This window comes from Cyanistes caeruleus, chromosome Z (genome assembly GCF_971803275.1).
Source record: "Cyanistes caeruleus chromosome Z, bCyaCae1.hap1.1, whole genome shotgun sequence".
Classification (NCBI taxonomy): Eukaryota; Metazoa; Chordata; class Aves; order Passeriformes; family Paridae; genus Cyanistes; species Cyanistes caeruleus.
In genome coordinates this window covers 52,963,425-52,981,578 of record NC_141732.1, presented here as the reverse complement: position 1 = coordinate 52,981,578, position 18,154 = coordinate 52,963,425, and the positions used below count along the sequence as shown (strand labels likewise).

General features: G+C 34.7%; 1 protein-coding gene across 11 annotated transcripts in view; it reads left to right on the top strand.

Moving 5' to 3' along the window:
• Nucleotides 1-18,154, top strand: part of KDM4C (lysine demethylase 4C) — a 253,824-nt gene that overhangs the window by 29,122 nt on the left and 206,548 nt on the right. For all 11 annotated transcript variants that reach the window (XR_015280377.1, XR_015280376.1, XR_015280378.1 and 8 more), the window contains 3 exons: nt 1,375-1,568; nt 4,992-5,041; nt 13,950-14,053. Coding sequence is in view for 8 of the 11 variants with exons in the window: in XM_086867884.1 (XP_086724010.1) it covers nt 1,375-1,568; nt 4,992-5,041; nt 13,950-14,053 (348 nt within the window). In the remaining 3 variants the exon portion in view is untranslated. The remainder of the gene's footprint in view (nt 1-1,374; nt 1,569-4,991; nt 5,042-13,949; nt 14,054-18,154) is intronic.

Sequence of the window (18,154 nt, the reverse complement as noted above, 5' to 3'; positions counted from 1 at the left end):
AGGCTTCCATTTTAAAAGAAGAGAAAATGCTGTCTGAAATGAAATAATTCTGTAAACTCATTTACTCATTTGTAAAATTCCAAATAACTTTGTATTTCTTAAGAAGTGAAATAGCCAAAGCAGGTGATTAGAAGTGCTTGTTCAATGAGAAGTCTGAACTTTATACAGATGTTACCTTGTCTGTCAATTCTAGCTGCTTCATAAATAACATGCTTGACACAGAATTCTCAAAAAACAAATAAAAACTGAGAGTGTTAAATCTTCACTACTTCTTGCTTTAACCAGTGTTCTTACTATTCCAACTGTTTGTCCAACTAGCTTTCCAAGTATTTATTATCATCATACTTAGTCTTAATCTGCTGCATCAGTACTGCAGTCTACCATCAATTCATTCCCCAGTAAGATTACCAGTACCGCAGATTCGGTGATGGGTGTTGGGCAAAGCAGCTCATTGTTAAGAGTGTGCTTAGAGGCTGTCTTCCCAATAAAACTTGTCTGAATTGAGTTTTTATAGTTTTGATTATATTTCTTGGTTTTTTGACTGCTTGAGCACCAGCTAATGTCTTCCCTAGAGGTGTTAATAATTGCTGTTATAATGAAGTCTAATTTTTTCTCTTCAATTTTGTAGCTTTGATCTTGGTTATACTGTTTCTTACATGCTGTATTACCTGAAATTAGAATTGCAGTTTGCAGTTGAATGTGAAGTGCAACAAAAGCTACATGAATTGCTTTCTGAATGACTTTTAATACACAAATTTTATGGGCACTAACATAGGGAAACAACTTAAATCCCCTGAAATCAATAGATTTATTCTGTGATATATTTCTTATGCAGTGCATCATTATGATTAGAAATACATCTGAAATGAAGTAATCATTTTAGTTTTTATACTTTCCAGATAAATGGTAAATTTATGCATGTAAAATGATTTTTTAAACCCATTTTTTGTACTATTTGGTATTACTTCATAAGTAATAAAAAAGCATTGATAGTTGCTGTGAAACTTAGTGGCTTCCATCTATCAACTCATTGAGGGTTTTGTCTACAGCTGTTATTTCTATTTTTCTGTGCACCTTTTTGTATGTTGTATGGTGTTTCAATCCATGTTAGATTTGATAGAAGATTGTAAACCAGATAGGAACTTGTTATGTCCTCTGCTTTGAACATCTTAGACTTACAACCTGATCTAATACTGAGGTCAAGAGAATTTTTCTTCAAGTAATTTCAACTGACTTCTAAAGTGCTTACAAATATGTGTCAACAGACTGTCTTTTAAAAGGCTACATCAAGTATGTATCTTTTGACTGGGACTGTTATATAAAATTGTATTGCTTTTTAAGTTTTGTAATATTTTTATTATGTATCTTTTTCAGGGTATTGAGGAATGGAATATTGCCCATCTTAATACAATATTGGATGTTGTAGGAGAAGAGTGTGGAATTTCTATCGAGGGTGTAAATACACCATATCTTTATTTTGGCATGTGGAAAACAACATTTGCGTGGCACACTGAAGACATGGATCTCTACAGTATTAATTATCTCCATTTTGGGGAGCCAAAGTCATGGCAAGTTAAATTTTTATTTTTATTTTTATTTTTTTAAGATTTCTGTTTATTTCAGCTGACTAAATTATGTACCGTGTTTTTTCTGTCCTTGTAGTATGACTGTCAATGAACGGTAACTCTTCATAGTTTGCCAAGTATGTCTTTATGAGCTAATAAAAATTAAGATCTAGTTAGTATCATCAATTCCCTTTTTGTCTTTTCTTAACTTTTTTTTTTGTTTATATGCTTGTTGTCCAAGAAACACTCTTTTTGCCTCTTAGTGATTTACCATTACATTTCATTACATTACATTACATTACATTAGCTTGACCTTATTGCCTGGACTGGACCTTATTGTATGAGAAGTCACACAAATGTTAGTTGCTGTGTTTGGTAATATGGCTAAAAGGAAGCTGGACATGAGATGAAGATATTTTTCTAAGAGCTTTTAGATGTTTGAATTCTCATATAAGCTAGCTGTTAAGAGTGGATACACTGGGAGTGTATGTTGGTCTGTTGGAAGGGAGGAGGGCTCTGCAGAGAGACCTGGAATGGTTAGAAGGATGGGCAGAGTCCAGTGGGATGAAGTTTTGTAAGTCCAAGTGCTGAGTCCTGCATTTTGGCCACAATAACCCCATGCAGGCTGGGGATGGTGTGGCTGGACAGTGCTCAGGCAGAAAGGGACCTGGGGGTGCTGGTGACAGCTGGCTGGACATGAGCCAGCAGTGTGCCCTGGTGGCCAAGGGGCCAATGGCCCCTGGATCAGGAATAGTGTGGCCAGCAGGAGCAGGGAGGTCATTCTCCCCCTGTACTGGGCACTGGTGAGGCCACACCTGGAGTGCTGTGTCCAGTTCTGGGCCCTCAGTTCAGGAAGGACATTGAGACACTTGAGCACATCCAGAGGAGGCAACGAGGCTGGTGAGGGGCTGGGAACACAAACCCTGTGAGGAAGGGCTGAGGGAGCTGGGGTTGTTTAGCCTGGAGAAAAGGAGACTCAGAGGAGACCTTACCACTCTCTACAGCTTCCTGAAAGGTGTTTGTAGGCAGGTGGGGGCTGGTCTCTTTCACCAGGCAGCAACTGACAGAACGAGAGGACACAGTCTCAAGCTGCACCAAGGGAAATATTGGTTGGATATTAGGAAAAAGTTTATTACAGAAAGAGTGATACAATACTGAAATGATCTGCCCAGGGAGGTGGTGGAGTCGCCATCCCTGGATGTGTTTAAAAAAGACTGGCTGTGGCACTGGGTGCCATTATCTAGTTGAGGTGTTAGGGCATGGGTTGGAGTTGATGATCTTGAAGGTCATCCTGTGAATTCTGTGATACTTTTTTTTCCCTTACTAGGTCATTTGAATTTGGGAACTTTTTGTTTAATGTAGAGTAGACCAGGAATCCACCAAGATTCACCATGAAAGGCAGGTGTGCTTGCACATGTGCTAAGCTCAGTTTTCTAATAAATTGTATTAGGAATCAAGCCTGAACTGTTACCAAGAGTGGCTTTGGGACTCGTAATGTATCATAGTACCAAGGGTTGTTTGTCTCCATTCCTTTGTCATTGTCTTAGCTGTGAGAAACAAGCAATTGCAACAGAGGGAAGAAGTAAAGGATTGAGTAGAAGATGAAGCCCAGGTGAAGGCTAAGATGAAAAACACAAACTTGTATTTAATATGTTGTATTGCTTTGTAATTTTAGATTAGCTAAATAGATAGCTCTAGTGCAGTTAAATCATGCACTGTCTTTTTGAAAGACTTACTGAGAGCTTAGTTGACTTCCGTATTTTTGTAATATTGACGTGTTTATGTGTACAAATGGAAGCATGTGGCGCTATATTACTATTAAATTGTACATCATGCACTTTTGAACGAGTAACAGTTTAGGAGGAACACCAGTTCAGTTAGGGCCAAAGAACAGTATCTAGTTTTGAGTTTTTTTGTTAGACATAAACAGTATCTGTTCATGTCTTGCTTTATGGAGTTGTGTATTTAAAGACACACACTACAGTGCATAATGCTATACATAGCATTTTTCTCTGATGGAGTGTGAAGGATGGCAAACATATAGTTTAGATTGGTATGGATACACTGCTGCTTGTGTAATATGGAGTGAAAAACAGTCACAAACACTTTGAAGTACAAATGGAGGAGAAGCAAAGTGCATTTTTGTGATACAGCAAAATTCTGATTAAAACTGCAAACCCTGAGTATAGTAAGCTGAAAGTCTTTTTGTTTAATACCATTTGATAGAAGTTGTCAGTATGCATGTGTTTGGCTTATGGAGCACTGATTTCTGTAGTGGTCTTCCATGCAGGTGTTTCAGCTGTAATGAATAAAACTGTAAAATTTTAGTGTGTGTGCAAATAACAACTTGAGGTAGGTGGATGTTTATTGCTTGTTTTTCTGAGTGAGTTTTCAAAGCTGATGAGTGAAATGTGTTCACAGTGTAGTAAAAGACTCTGTGTTTACTTGGTTTAACAGTGTGGATTTGGACTACCTTGTACAACTGAGTATACATTTTCTTTGTTCCTGAACCATATTTTTTTAATAGAGAAGAATAAATCCAGTGTTATTGCAACATTAAAATGAAGCAAAAGCCTGTTATATCACATAGTAAAGCAGTTAAGTCAATAATAAATCTACTTAAAACATACAGTAAGTCTATGAAGTACAGTAAGTATCTTATTAACAAAAAGAAGCAGAAATGAAACAACTTTTCACTAGTTTTCTATTTTTTGGCTGCAGTAAACATTAAAATAATATGTTCTTTTATGTTTTTGCTGAATTGTTGGAGATAGCATGTGGAATTGTTTAAAAAATCAGATTATTGTAAGAACAGTGGGTTTCTAAGATATGTACAATTCTGTAAATTAAAGTTTATTAAAGAAAGAAATTATTTCTTTAATAATATAAAACACTAATTGTAATGATTCTACAAGGGAGAGTAACCATTTTATTCCACAGCTTTTGCTATAGGAAAAAATAGAGATGTTTAATGCTCATATCTTTCTGCTGAACCCTCGTGTCTTGTGAAGCATACTAAAATTCAAATAAATTGAATTTGTTTAAATTAGACTTATTTTACATTTTTTCCTTTAATTTGGAAAAATAAAGTATATGTTTCTTTTTAAATTTTGGTGATGTAATAATATCAAATAATGTCAATGGACATTACTTTAAATAGTGAATATAACATTTTGGAACAAGGTAGTATAATGTTTAAACTAGAAATAAGCTAATTTTTTCTCAAATCCCTGCCCCTCCAGAACCCAATATCTGTATTTTTTCCCTTAGATGTTGGTATATTTTTTTTTCTGTGTAAGTTTTCAGTCTTTAATCTTTTAGTCCTCTGTATTGTTAGATATTTATCATACATGAATGATGACTTTTAGTCATTATGTAGTAATTATGTCTTTAAGCATTTCATCCTTTCCTTTATGTGGATTTTAGGTATGCTATTCCTCCAGAGCATGGGAAACGGCTTGAAAGACTAGCTCAAGGTAGGATTTCTGATATTTTCAAGTGTATGGTGTTTGAAGGACAACCCTTGAGGAAAGTGAGAAACACTGTTCTTGACTCATCTACTGTTTTATTACTTAATGTTGTGTGACTTTGATGTGTCTACAGTGTTACTGCCCTGAGGAATTCTTAAGAATTAAGGTAGTTCTTTGTTTTTTGGGTTTTTTTGTATGTTTGTTTGTTGCTGTTGTGAGTTTTTTTTGTTTTATTTTTTTGCTTCTTAGAATAAGAGAATTTATTTTTGTACTGGCATTTTTAGCTTGGTGAAACTTAGAAGAATGAGGTTTAGTATTTTGTTGTTCATTAGATTCTCATTGCTGGTATCTTTGTCTCCTCTGTGCCCTTGCTCTTTCTTGTCCTAGCTTCTTTTCATCTGCAACTTTTTGAATCTTCTTACCCAAATTTGATACAGAGATAGAAATATTGAAGACAGATGAGTCTTCAAAAGTTTAATGAAAGTTGATGGTTGGGTAGAGGACGGAGTCCTGGTTAGTGCCTCTGTGAAGGGGTAAGGAGACAAAGTGTTGAAACACTACATCTTATTTGTTAGCAGCTTGCTGACTATTGAGCAGGCATATAGATCCACTTTAGCTAAAGCATGTACTGGCTCTTGCCATTTAGAGGCACCAGAAATGTTTGGAAGAAGGAGCAGAGATACAATTGTAAGATTGAGGTCTCAGGGATAAAAATTACTAGTCTCTAGAAAGATTCTCACTCAGTAATTTGTTTCCTTTTCAATACTACTGCACCTCTATTTTTGTTTCTGAATTAAAAGTGCAAATTATGAACACAGGAATAATTAGGGATGTTTCTTGGCCTGTCAGCCATGTTTTATAGCTTGCTAATAACTATTAAAGAAATTATAGAATAGAATGCTTAATGAAATAGAATTAGAGGAAAGGAATGCTATTGAAAGTTCATAGTTAGATCTTGTGTATCAGGACAAAATTCTGAAAATTTGTATACATTTTGTTTTCTTTTTTTTTTTTCTCCTTAGTATATGGGTGCATGACTGCTTTTCTGAGCTATTATAAAACTATTGCAGTTAATGATGTGAAAGTAAAGACCTGTGATCTTCCAGTCTTAAAAGCATGTCTCAGGAAAACAGATTTCAACCTGAATAATTACATTTCCTGTTCTGAAAGTTTGTCATAGTTTCATTTGAAAAAGTTGTCACCCATTTTCTTTGTGTCCTAGTTTAGGGCAAATCAGGAAGGAAAACTCCACATGGGGATCTCCACAGGGAAATGCCCCTCCCCACTAACGGGTCCGGGAAAAGGGAAAAAAAAAAAAAAAAAAAATTCAGTGGAGAGAAGTGGAAAAAGCTGTTTATTTAACAGAAATTGAGTAATATTAAATAATAAAACTTCTTGCTGTTCGATGGGATGGTAAGTCTAGGAAGAAAAGTCTTTTTTCATGTGGTGCAGCTCGGCTCGCTCAGGTTCTTATCAGTCCCTCCGGCGCTGGAAAAGTGCCGAGGCCCAGGCCCCGGTGGGCCACAGGCGTGAGCTCCCGGGGTTTGGCTGGGTGTTCAGTCCAGAGCAGGCTTGCACAGATCCAAGAAAATTGAAAAAACAAAGGTCTAGGGAACTCCTCTGCCTCAGCTAGCTAAAACTAACTAAAAGTCAGAGAGAAGCTCTGTCCCGCTGTCTGTCCGTGCTGCAGACACCACAGTCCAGGAGCGGGGTGCGTGGGAGTGATGTTTTTCTTAACACACTGCGCGCTGCTTCTTTCCCCTCTCTTGCTTTCAAAGACAGTCTTAAAGGTGCAGGACTTAATATATAACATAAACCAGACGATTGGGGATACCAGTATCATAAAGTCACCCCAGGACACTTTGCTTTCTGGTTTCTTTTCCCAATGCAAAGTGTAGAGCTCTATACACTTTGTTTGGTTTTCAGTGGTAAACAAATTGGAACATGTAGGCTGGACAATGAACACTGACTTATGATGATTCAATAATTTAATTTTACAAGAAATGGTGGAAGAATAAAAGAAGTAGAGAAAAGGAGGGGCACTAGGATTTTTTTGAAAGATTTTGAAAGAAAAAATTGCCTTTTTCTTTTCATAATTTCTAGTGAATTCTAACTTTTTATTGAGAAGAAGTATAAATAATGGGAAGTGGGTATGGTAAAGACTTGTGATGACTGACATGGCAAGGTGACCAAAAAGTTATTGTTCATTGAGTCTTCCAGTATATGTAGAGACTCCAAATGAAGTGCCCTGTCAGGTTCAAAGTAAGCCTAAGGAGATGGTTTATTTTGGAGTATGCATTCTTTACTCTTCTTGGTGGATTCTAAAATTTTAATGCATTCTGAGGAGATTGGAGCAATGACACAGAAATATGTTAGAAATACATAGGAACTGCCCTGGCTGTAGACATCTTGGAGCAGCAACTATTTGCTACTGGATTAGTCAGCAGAAGCCAGCTTTCCATCCGGTATGCAAGTGCTTCTTCATACACAGTTCTGACATTTGATGGGAGCAAGATCTTTTGGTAGATAGACTTTACACATGATGTTTTTTGGCTGCTCTGGCATTTATTGTAGATTTCATGTTGCTCGAGAACAGCTGTGGAGTGTTCTAAAACCATTCAAGTTTAAATGTGCTGTAGTGAGTATGCATTGAATTTTTCTTTATTTTCAGAGTGAGAGAGAAAAGGATGGGCAGTTGAAGCAACACGTGTTCACTCATTTCTGAAAATGCAGTGGTATTGAGGCATGGCATTATTTGTTGTAGGCAAAAAAAAGTTCCTTCTTCCCTTGAAATACTTCGATTTCTGTAGATACTAGAGTAAACTATACAAATTCAGGAAGTAGGTAATTTTTGGAGATACATGTTTTGCCACATGGAAAAAGAAAGTGTTATGTTAGAAAACTGGCCTGAAGGTACACAGCCCTCTTACTGCAGATGGTGGTCAAATAAAGTAATAGAAATGGGATGTTAAGCAATGGAGAAATGGAGATTTCCAAGGCCACTGTTTTTCAGAAACTAGTATGTTTTAATGGAGCAACAGTGTCTTGCTATCCAAGTGCTAGTCAGAATTTAGACTCATCTGCATAGAAGTAAATTGTCCACTGCTGCTCTTAATTTTATGTTAGTATAAACTACAAAGACCTGTGGGGTGAATGGAAAACTTCCTTGATGAATCGTGTTTATGATCATTACTTAATTATTTTTATTTCAGTACTATGTTTTGAATAGCAAATAGCAAATAAAGCATAGAATCAGATACTGAATAGAGATGATAAAATTTCAAATAGTGTTGATTCCATTACATTTACCAAATGAAGCTGGATTTCTGTAGGAAAACTAGGTACTCATAGAGAGATTATTGTTGTAGCAGCAATATAAGATAGATGAGTTAGGAAATGTTGAAGAGTGTTGTCTGTGAATCTAAGTGTTTAGTATATGATTTTAATGTAGTCTGGGATATTTTTCTGTGAGAAGATTGTTTCCATGGTATTTTTGGTCTATCTAATAGCTGAGAGTGGAATGAGGAAGATAATGCTATTATGATGACCAAAAAAAAGCACTTTTTAAAAAAAAACAAACCTGAAAGTTACCATTTCTTATTGTTTCCATACTGCGATCTTCTACTTTGCAACTGGTGTCTTTGAAAATACAGCCTGTTTCACATGAGGTATCTTACAAAGATGAAAGCATAAAGTAAACTGCACGGCTGCAAGTCACTTAAAAAGAAAACATTAATAAAACATAGTGTAAATGAGACCTTTGTACTTAATACCATTTGTAGACAAAATATTTTTGCATGACTGCAGCATTTGAAGGAAGAAGAAAGTTGTTTATTCAGGAAGGTTAGCTCTGATGACCAGATGCCTACTGAATTAATTGAATGCTCCTAAATAATTAAAATAATAAAATAATACGTTAAATGTGACAGGTTGTCTAAGTCAAGGCAGCAGTTGATACATAAAATTAAAGGAAGGTTAGAATATTTTCCATTATCTTGTCTGCACATCACAATTACAACGCATGCCTTTTGTGCATGAATGCTTTCATTTTTGCTTTCCGTTGAAATCTTGATTGACTGTGGCGCCTACAAGTGCTTTGTCTGAAAGACATTAGACTTGCATCTAATAAAGACAACAGTTTGATTTTGCCCTTCAGCTGCTTTCTCATTTATGTAGATTTTTTTTCAATTTTATGTAGACATAAATGTAATAAAAATCTCAAGTGAGCTGTTAACTGCAATTTTTATACGTGTTGTTATGTTCATCTGTAATACCATGGTATTCTTAAAGGATTTTTTGTTTCACAAAATGGGCTAGAAAATAAAGGGAATAGAGGTGGAGTGGCAAATGAGAAATGGCAGACTGAAGGATTTTGAAGATCTTTTAATAGATCGTTTGAGTGCAGAAACTGTTTTAGAAAGGAGATGACATCTACCTGTGATGTTCAATTATGTTAAAGAAGAAACTAAAATAAAGTTTAATATATTGTAAGTATGTATGGTTGTTGTACAAAGCTTTGTATGGTGTATAGTATTAGTTACTTCATTTGATGCAGAAGTTATTTATTATTACCTGTTATTTATGAAAGCAAATTAATTGTTGAAATGAAGCTTGAAGTAGAACTTGCATAACTTCTAAGGATCTTGAGTGTGAAAACTTTAGTAGTTGAAGAATTGAGCTTTTTGTCAAAAAAAGAATTAGTCAAGTAAGAAGAGTCTTATTTAAGAGATAATAAATTTGGCTGGAACATGTTCATCTGGGTATACCTATAGTTGTATTTCATTCCACTTGAAAGCCTCTTTGCGACTTTTGTACTCTGCTTTGTATAGCATAAAAATTGCCATTGTTCTTTTGTGATGGTTGTTATTATGCAAACTTAGCCTCCTAATTTCTTTCATATTCAACACAGAAAGTTAAATGAAATTAGTTCAGATCATGGCAAAATAATTTAAATAAATTACATAAAGTTTATATTTATACCTACCAAAGTAAAATCTAAAAAGATAATTACTAGAAAACTTAGTACTTAAGAAATCTCTGCCATTGTTTTGAGAGTACTGATCTGCAAATTATGATTAATATTTTGTATAAGTCCTTTAAATGAAGATCTGCATAAACAAAAAATAATTATAACCCTGAGCTTAAATCATGTTAATTTTATTTATTTTTTTTTTACTGTCATTAACATTAAACTACATTAAAGATATTTTCAATTCAGGATATTCTTTCTCTTATGTTGTGAGTTTTATGATTATATATTTTTTTTAATTTTAAAGAATATTAACAAGAAATGCAACATCTTTAAATTACAGGTGAAGTCTTGAGTAAGGGAGTGCTGAAAATTATAGGATGTCTAGCTTAATTCATTTCACTGGTCAGGATTTGATTTGAAAGTTCCCTAAGAATATGATTTTATGTGGATGTCATTAAAAAATTACTTTATTTGTGACCAAATTAGAATTTCCTTGTTCATTCAAGGTAAAATATAGGAAGCCAACCTGTTCAGTCCAGTGGAGTTGTAGAGGTATACTTTTGGGAAAAGTATTGTAATTTGTGTGTATATGACTTTAGCTGGACAATGTAGTTGAAAACATTGTGGGCACATTCCCAGTAGCATAAAGTAGCATTCTGAGTATCTTGAAAATGCTAATCAACCAGGGAATGGAACCCAATCCACTTCAGTTTGGCAGAGTGATAGGCGTGATATTGATGTGATCATCTGATATGAGCTGCATGTGATATGTTGGAAAGACACTCTGAGGATGGAATGGAAAGATGAGACTAGCAATACTTCCCGTCTCTTAATAATTTAAATAATTTAGAAATTTGAACTTATTTTTAAAAAAATATGTTCTATATCCCTCCATGGCACGGAATCTGCTGAGTGCCCACTACTAGTACTTTACTGAAAGATGAGAAGGCTTTGACTTCTCTCTAGCATATATTCGGATTATAAAACCTTAAATTCTGTGGAAAGATTATGCTGTGGTGGAATAGCGTTGACTAAGGATTTGTCTTCCCCAGTCAAGTGATATTGCTGTTACTAAAGTAGTATAATTTTGTTTGTACCCATAGCATTAGTAAGATTGGACATTTTGGGCTTTGTTATCTGTTAAGAGTATGTATATAGAGTCTTGTAAGGGCATGTTTTGGTTGTTAACAGAGTCTGAAGCCTATGCTTTCACATACTCTTTGCTGTTGCTGCTTGGGCTAACTAAACAAGGGTTTTAAAAAGCTGAGAGAAATCTTGAATTTGGTGGATAAATGTCCTCTTGTTCGTACCCAGACATTTTGCCAGCAAATATTGAACCACATACTTACCATGTAGACTGTTCTAATTCTGCTCTAGCTGTTAAAAATGTCATTGTTTCTATAAACCATGTATTGGAGAATTTTCAATTTGATTGCTTTTTTCTCATGGACATAAATCAATGAGCAACCTTATTCAGTTTTACCCTGAGCTCTGATTATTTCTCATTGGCTTATATGAAGTAATTGTTTTGAATTCTTATTTTGTTTCTTTGTAATCATTTCCAAGGAGATGAATAGGGTATGGGTCTGCCATGTCTCAAGAGGCCATCCAAGAAACTGTGGTTGTATGTGAATTCCTACAACATACCTGCTCTTGCAGAACTGATTTAGACTTAGTGGATTAGTGTTAATGGATTAAAATAAAATTTCATGTGTCCCTTAAAAGCATGAATGTTGTACAGAATTTAAATAGCAGTTACATTCTAGGTAGATTTGAATATTTTTTCTTTAGAATGCGGGATTTCACTAAACGTGCAGGACTACTTGGTAATCCTTTTGATTGCTAATTTTAACATCAACTTGGTATTTCAGAATGATTCTTAATATTGTGGGCATATCTTGAATTGGCCTGCATTTGCTGTTTTTGTAAGAGTCTTAATATTTCTAATGCAAAGTCCTCTATGCAGTATTTTTTACATCTGTTAGCCAGTTTTCCCACAGGGATTTTATTTTCCAGGAGAAGAGCTTGTGTGACCTTACGTTTAGCCTGGCAAACAAAAGATCTTCTGATAAAGGGAGTCTTGTAAGGACTATAGAGATATTATTGTCTTATACATATATAAGACAATACTTCCGAGTATTGAGGAAATACTATCTTTCTTTCCTTCCTTGTTCATTGAAGGGGAGTTCCTTTGAGAAAATGAGGTGAATGAGACTGAGAAATTTGTGTGCGTAAGTGTTGACTTTGACAAGTTAAAAGATATTTTATAACAGTACAGAATGTGTAGGCTGCACTTCAGTTTCACTGTGAGGGCTCTGTAACCACAGCAAATGTTCTTCTGTAAATTTCTAGTAGTGGATTTTGAGCAGGTTGTATTCTGCTGCTCTGTGTTATTTGCAACTTTCTTGGAATTCAGCAACAAGCCTGCCTTCTGGTTGGACTTGTCACAGCTATGTCTGATCTCTGGGAGCTGCAGTGGTACAGCTTAAGTTTTGGATGTCTGCCCATCGTTTGCTTTTTATCATCTTGTGTTAAGCTAATTAAGCATATTGCAGTAACATAATTTGGTACAAAATTTATTTTCTCAAGGAAAATTCAGTTAAACTCACTCTGCTTTTAGCCATTAAGCTTTAAGCTACTTTTCATACCAGCTTTACCCTCAAGTCTCAAGTATCATTTTCAATCACATTTTTCACAGTAAGTTCCCATATATTTATTATTATTATTATAATGCCCAGGACTGAGATTTCTTGATTCTCAGAAACTGTAGATTCTAAGTTTTGATTGTTATCATTAATGTCATTGGCATTACTTGTGAAAAAATAGCTGATTTTTTTTTTTTTTTCTGGAGTCCACTGATTGTGAGCTAGTTTCTTTTAAATGTCTTTCAATCTGTGAAGCCACATATATATAACTGTACCTATCAAATAGTACTTTTTGAAACTTGCAACATTATTTGCAATTCAAAGAGAATGTAAAGAATTCTGTGCTTGTTGTTGGTGAGAAAAAAATTAAGAATGACAAATTTGGATAAAATTTGATATCAGGGCAGCTTAGCAGGCTTTCTAGTACATTGACTATCATAAGGTCTACATTATACCTTTGCTGTTTAAGTGCTGCTTAACCTTATTTCTGAGAAATCAGAAAAATATTGTTCTTCCAGTACTGGTGAGCATGCTAGATTGAATGTACAATTTAACAATTGTAATAGGATAACTTCTAGATTGTTCTGAAGTTTTACGATGGTTAATAGACGTAATGTATAAGACTCACCAGACTGAAGAAATAAAATCTGACATTAGAGAGAAAGCAATATATTATGGAAAATTATAGTTTATTTTTTTTTTCCTTGAGGCACTGAAAAAATTCAGATGGCTTACTGAAAAGGAATTATTATTTTTTTAATAATTGAGTAAGCATGTTTTTCCAAAAACTAACCTGCTTCTGTGAATGGTGAAATACCATTTATTTATATGAGAGGAATACAACAGATTGTACAAAGTTAGGAAACTGTATTTGTTTACTGTATAGATGGTTTGTAAGTGTGAGGTAAACTTAGTCTTCATTGAATCCTTCTAAAGTTATTTCCTGCAATTGATTTTCATGTGTGCAGAATGAGCATTAGCATAAAAAATAATTTACCATCAACAATATATTTCTCTGAAGGGTAAAAAAGTATGCTTAAGTGTACAGTTCCACATTTATTCTAAATCATTTCACTTCTTAACAAAAAAGGATGACCCTCTAGCCCCTCCCTCTGGGAAGCAGTTGAAAAACTTAGAAGGTGCATTTGATTTTTGTGAAATCTCTGGGAACCTAGGGATGACATGACACAAAATTCTACAGCAAGTCTAAACAGTATTAAGTATTGAAAAATACTACAAAGATTTCCTATTTGATTTAATGAAAAGATGTGTAATTTTGCTTTTCTTGCCTTATTAGGGTTCTTTCCTAGCAGCTCTCAAGGATGTGATGCTTTTCTTCGCCACAAGATGACCCTGATTTCTCCGTCAATATTGAAAAAGTACGGAATTCCTTTTGACAAGGTATGTTAATGTTTCTTTTTAAACACTACTTTCATAAATTGAATTAGACTGTGTTTAGTATAAATATTGTTGAAGTAAAGGTGATGGGTTTTTTTAAGGTAGTAGCTGCATTAAAATATGTGTTAAAACTTAAAATACTTTTAGCAGAGAATTTTCTAGCAATAAACACTTGTAACCATTACAGCATTTCTGTGATTTTTTTCGAAGACATTACTTATTTCTTATTTTTAATTTATTTCCATGGTACCTTGAATGTGATTTTCTGTTGACTGAAACACTTGTTAACTCACTCTGTTAAGTTATATATCTAATATTTTAACACAAGCAATTAATTTCTTTATATCTGTATGTTGCTTTTCTAATGCAATTAAATATAACTTTATCATTATAAGCATATGAAAGGTTTAAGTGGAATAAAGCCAAAAGAACTGTTATTTAATTTAAAATATATTTTAAAAGCTGTAACATAATAGAAAAAGAATATATGATTATTTTTGACTGTTAGGTAGTGGCAGAATAAACATTTAATAAGAACATTATAGAAACAGAAAATGAGAACAATACCTGTATTCCTTCTTTGTGGTTGAATTTAATACATAGCTGCTTTTAAAAAACATCTGACCTATTCTGTTTCTTTTGCTTTCTACAAGATATTCTGTATTAATTGTTTTCCACTTTCAACTTCATGTAGGTGCCAGCTAACAAAATATTTTCAGTGCATGGCTTTTTTTTTAATTAAGTGTACTTATTCTGTACATTTTATAAATTCTAAAGTTCTAAATTTAGGAGTTCTGTAAGCCTACTTAGAAGACTAGAACTTGATTCAGAATGTCCCCTGCCAGAATATCTGTTTGTCTTTATACTGAGTTTTTACAATGCTTTTGATCATTAAAGGGCTATGATTCCTATTGCACAGACTGTTTTAACTTGTTCAGAAGAAATAGGCAATATATGCTTTTTCTCAGTTTATTCCCACTGCAGTATGGTCATATAAACTATCCTTGCTTATTATTGTGTTTTCTGGTTTTGTGTATTTTTGTGCTATTTATTTATTGATATAATGTGAGCATAAACTTTGCTTAACATGTTTCCCCTGGCCTAAAATATAGGATAATGCAGTGCTTCCTGTCTGGTTTAGTTGATCTTTTCCCAACTATTAAATAAAACCCAAACAAACAAAAAAAAGAGAGTATTTTCATATATGTTTTTGCCCAGCTGGAACCTAAAAACCAGTCAGGTGCTTGCTCACTCCCCCTTGGTGGGATGGGGTGAGAACTGGAATGATAAAAGGTAGAAAACTCATAGTTTGAGACACAGACAGTTTAATAGGAAGAGGGAAAGGGAAGGCTGTGCACACAAGCCAAGCAAAACAAGGAGTTCATTCACTGCTTCCCGTGGACAGGCAGGTGTTTAGTCATTCCCAGGAAAGCAGAGTCTTGTCATGCAGAGCTCTGTCATGTGTCATGGTGACTTGGCAGGACAAATGTCACCACTCCAAACAATTGGCATGCCTTCTTTTTCTCACAGCTTTATGTATTGAGGAGGATACCATGGGTGCAGCTGTCCCCTCCGAATTTTTTGTGCACCCCCATCCTCCTCACCGGTGGAATGATTTGGGGGGCAGAAAGGTCTTGATGCTGTGTAAGACATGCCCAACAAGAACCAGAACACCTCTGTGTTACCAGTCATGTTAGTGACACAGATGAGATGAAGACACAGATGTGTTTTATGCCTTTTTAGAACATCACTTCACCTTTCATGCTTAAGTCAACCTATGTGTAAAATTGAGGAAATGTAGGCATTTAGAATGATACTGCCTGCCTTGGAAAGCAAGCTTTTTTGAATAAATTACTCATAAAATAAGGAGTTTGTTTTCTGAATGATTTATTATCATATGGAAATGTAGCTGCTGAGTTTTCATAGTATATATAGGCAAATATACTGATTCCCTTCATAGGCTTGTGCTTTATCATAAAGTGTCAGGTGAAACTTTCCAAGCTGGATGGTTTTATAACCAGATTTATAGTTTTGGATTTACAGAACATTACTCTGAACTGTATAATTTTCAGTGGTTAGTGTTTTAAGTAGCATATTGCAGAATGTCAGCATACTTATTTTCAGTATGATGCATTTGAGGTAGGGTAAGGGAGTTGACCTTTGTATTTTGGTGTTTTGATTATGCCTATATTCTAATTTAGAGGATAATAATCCTCTAAAGAGAGGGGGGAAAAAAGAAAAAGTGCTACAAACAGTTAAATATTTAAGTTTGGTTCTGTCACCTAGTCTTTGGAGGATGCAGACTGTACCCAAGTGTAATTGTAATTAATGGGATTCAGTGAGAAAGTGAATAGAGAGAACCAGGCTGTGATCTCTCATGGCTCAAAGTGATAGGAGTGGAAATGTGCTGAATGCTGATAAGTCAGCCTACGCCTACCAGGTGGCAGCTGAACTGCTGCTTGTTGCAATAGAACACCTGCTAAACTGTCAGCAGTGGGAGGGTGTATTGAGATAAATTTTGGAATTGTTAGTGTTGCGAATAATCTTTCTTAAACATTCCCACAGCAATTGTTGAAGTGCTACAGTACTGGTTACAATATATGCAACTATGTGTGCATTTGCATGTATATATTAAATATGAATCCACAAAAAATTTAACCATGCAACATTTAAGATCCAGTTTTTTTCTCTAGCCTTGTTGGCTATTTTTCTTGTTTTCCTCTGTTTCCTTCATCCCTTAATACAATCAGAAATAGACCTCTCTGAAGTGCTAACCCTGTATGTTCTTGCACTGGGCAAAAAAGCACAAAAAGAATTTATAAAATAGTAAAATAACAATTTTGAAGGAGATTGTAAAAGCAGAAATTAAATTTAAGGCAGCTATACTAGTAGAAAGCTGAGATTTAGGACATGAAATTAAAAAGAAAAATTTTGAAGGTGTTAGTTTTAATTTTGGTGACTTTAAAATTTAACCCTACCTTTTTGTGATTTTGAGTCATAAGGGTATGTCCTTAAAGAGAGTCATATTTGTCCATCCAATTTTTTCTTAACTGTATTGCTTATGTAAGCGTTGCCACACACTGAAAACAATCTATTTAGACACTCCTTATTTTCCTGTAATCAACAAATGCATATGTTGAATAGTCATCAGTCACCGCTCAGATTATTTGCTAGATTATTTGCAACATTAAAATAGATCTGTTTGCTTTTAGTGGGTCTGTTGTCTGATTGTATTTCATGTAAAATGTGTATCAAACAGAGCATGGAGAATCTCTTTTAACTACTCTGTATAATCTACTTTATTCATTAACTCTTATCAGATAATTCAGAAGACAGTGTGCTGTTTCAAGTCCCTGACTAGCCTGTCCTTGATAAAGTCTCTGGTGGTCTGACTTTAGGAGATTAAAGCTGTCACTGTGTGGAGAGAATATTACTGACTGACAAGAAGTGCTGTCTCCTTTTTTCCCCATGTAGGAGAGCAGCAGTCCTTCCTAGTGTAGGAAGATGAGATTTCTCCCTGAAAGAAAATAATCTGACTAGTGATTTGTTTATGTTACCACTCACCTTTTTTTTGTGGTTTAGTCTAAAAGCTTTTCAAGTCTGATATGTCTCTTAAAACTAGTTGGAATTTGGGTTATTTTTGTATATACAAAATACAATCACTGTGAAGTGAGTTTTAGGTTGGCCTTTAATTTTCCTTTTTTTAAATTTTTTTTTCTGCTTTCTATAGTATCTTGTTGATCCAGTTGTATTCACACATTTTCTTTTGGTTGTAGTCTTTTGCAGTTATCCTTGCTCTGTCTCTAAAACAATGTCAGAGTTTAACTGTAGTCAAGTCTTTTGTCTTTCAGAACCTCCTTCTACCCCACTTATCCTTTAGTTATTTGGAATTCTTGTTACCAGTAGTGCCAGAATGTTTCTGCTGTCTAAAATGTTGCCTAAAGAGAAAGAGGTGAAAGACAGCAGCATTCTGCAGATTTAGGCATGGTAATTGTGGGTATTTTAATCCAGCTGGTCTTTGCTTCCTCTCAGCCAGTAAGAATGATATATTCTTCATCCTGTCTTTTCTAGTTACTTCCAGGTTTTATTACTAGTGAACCTCTG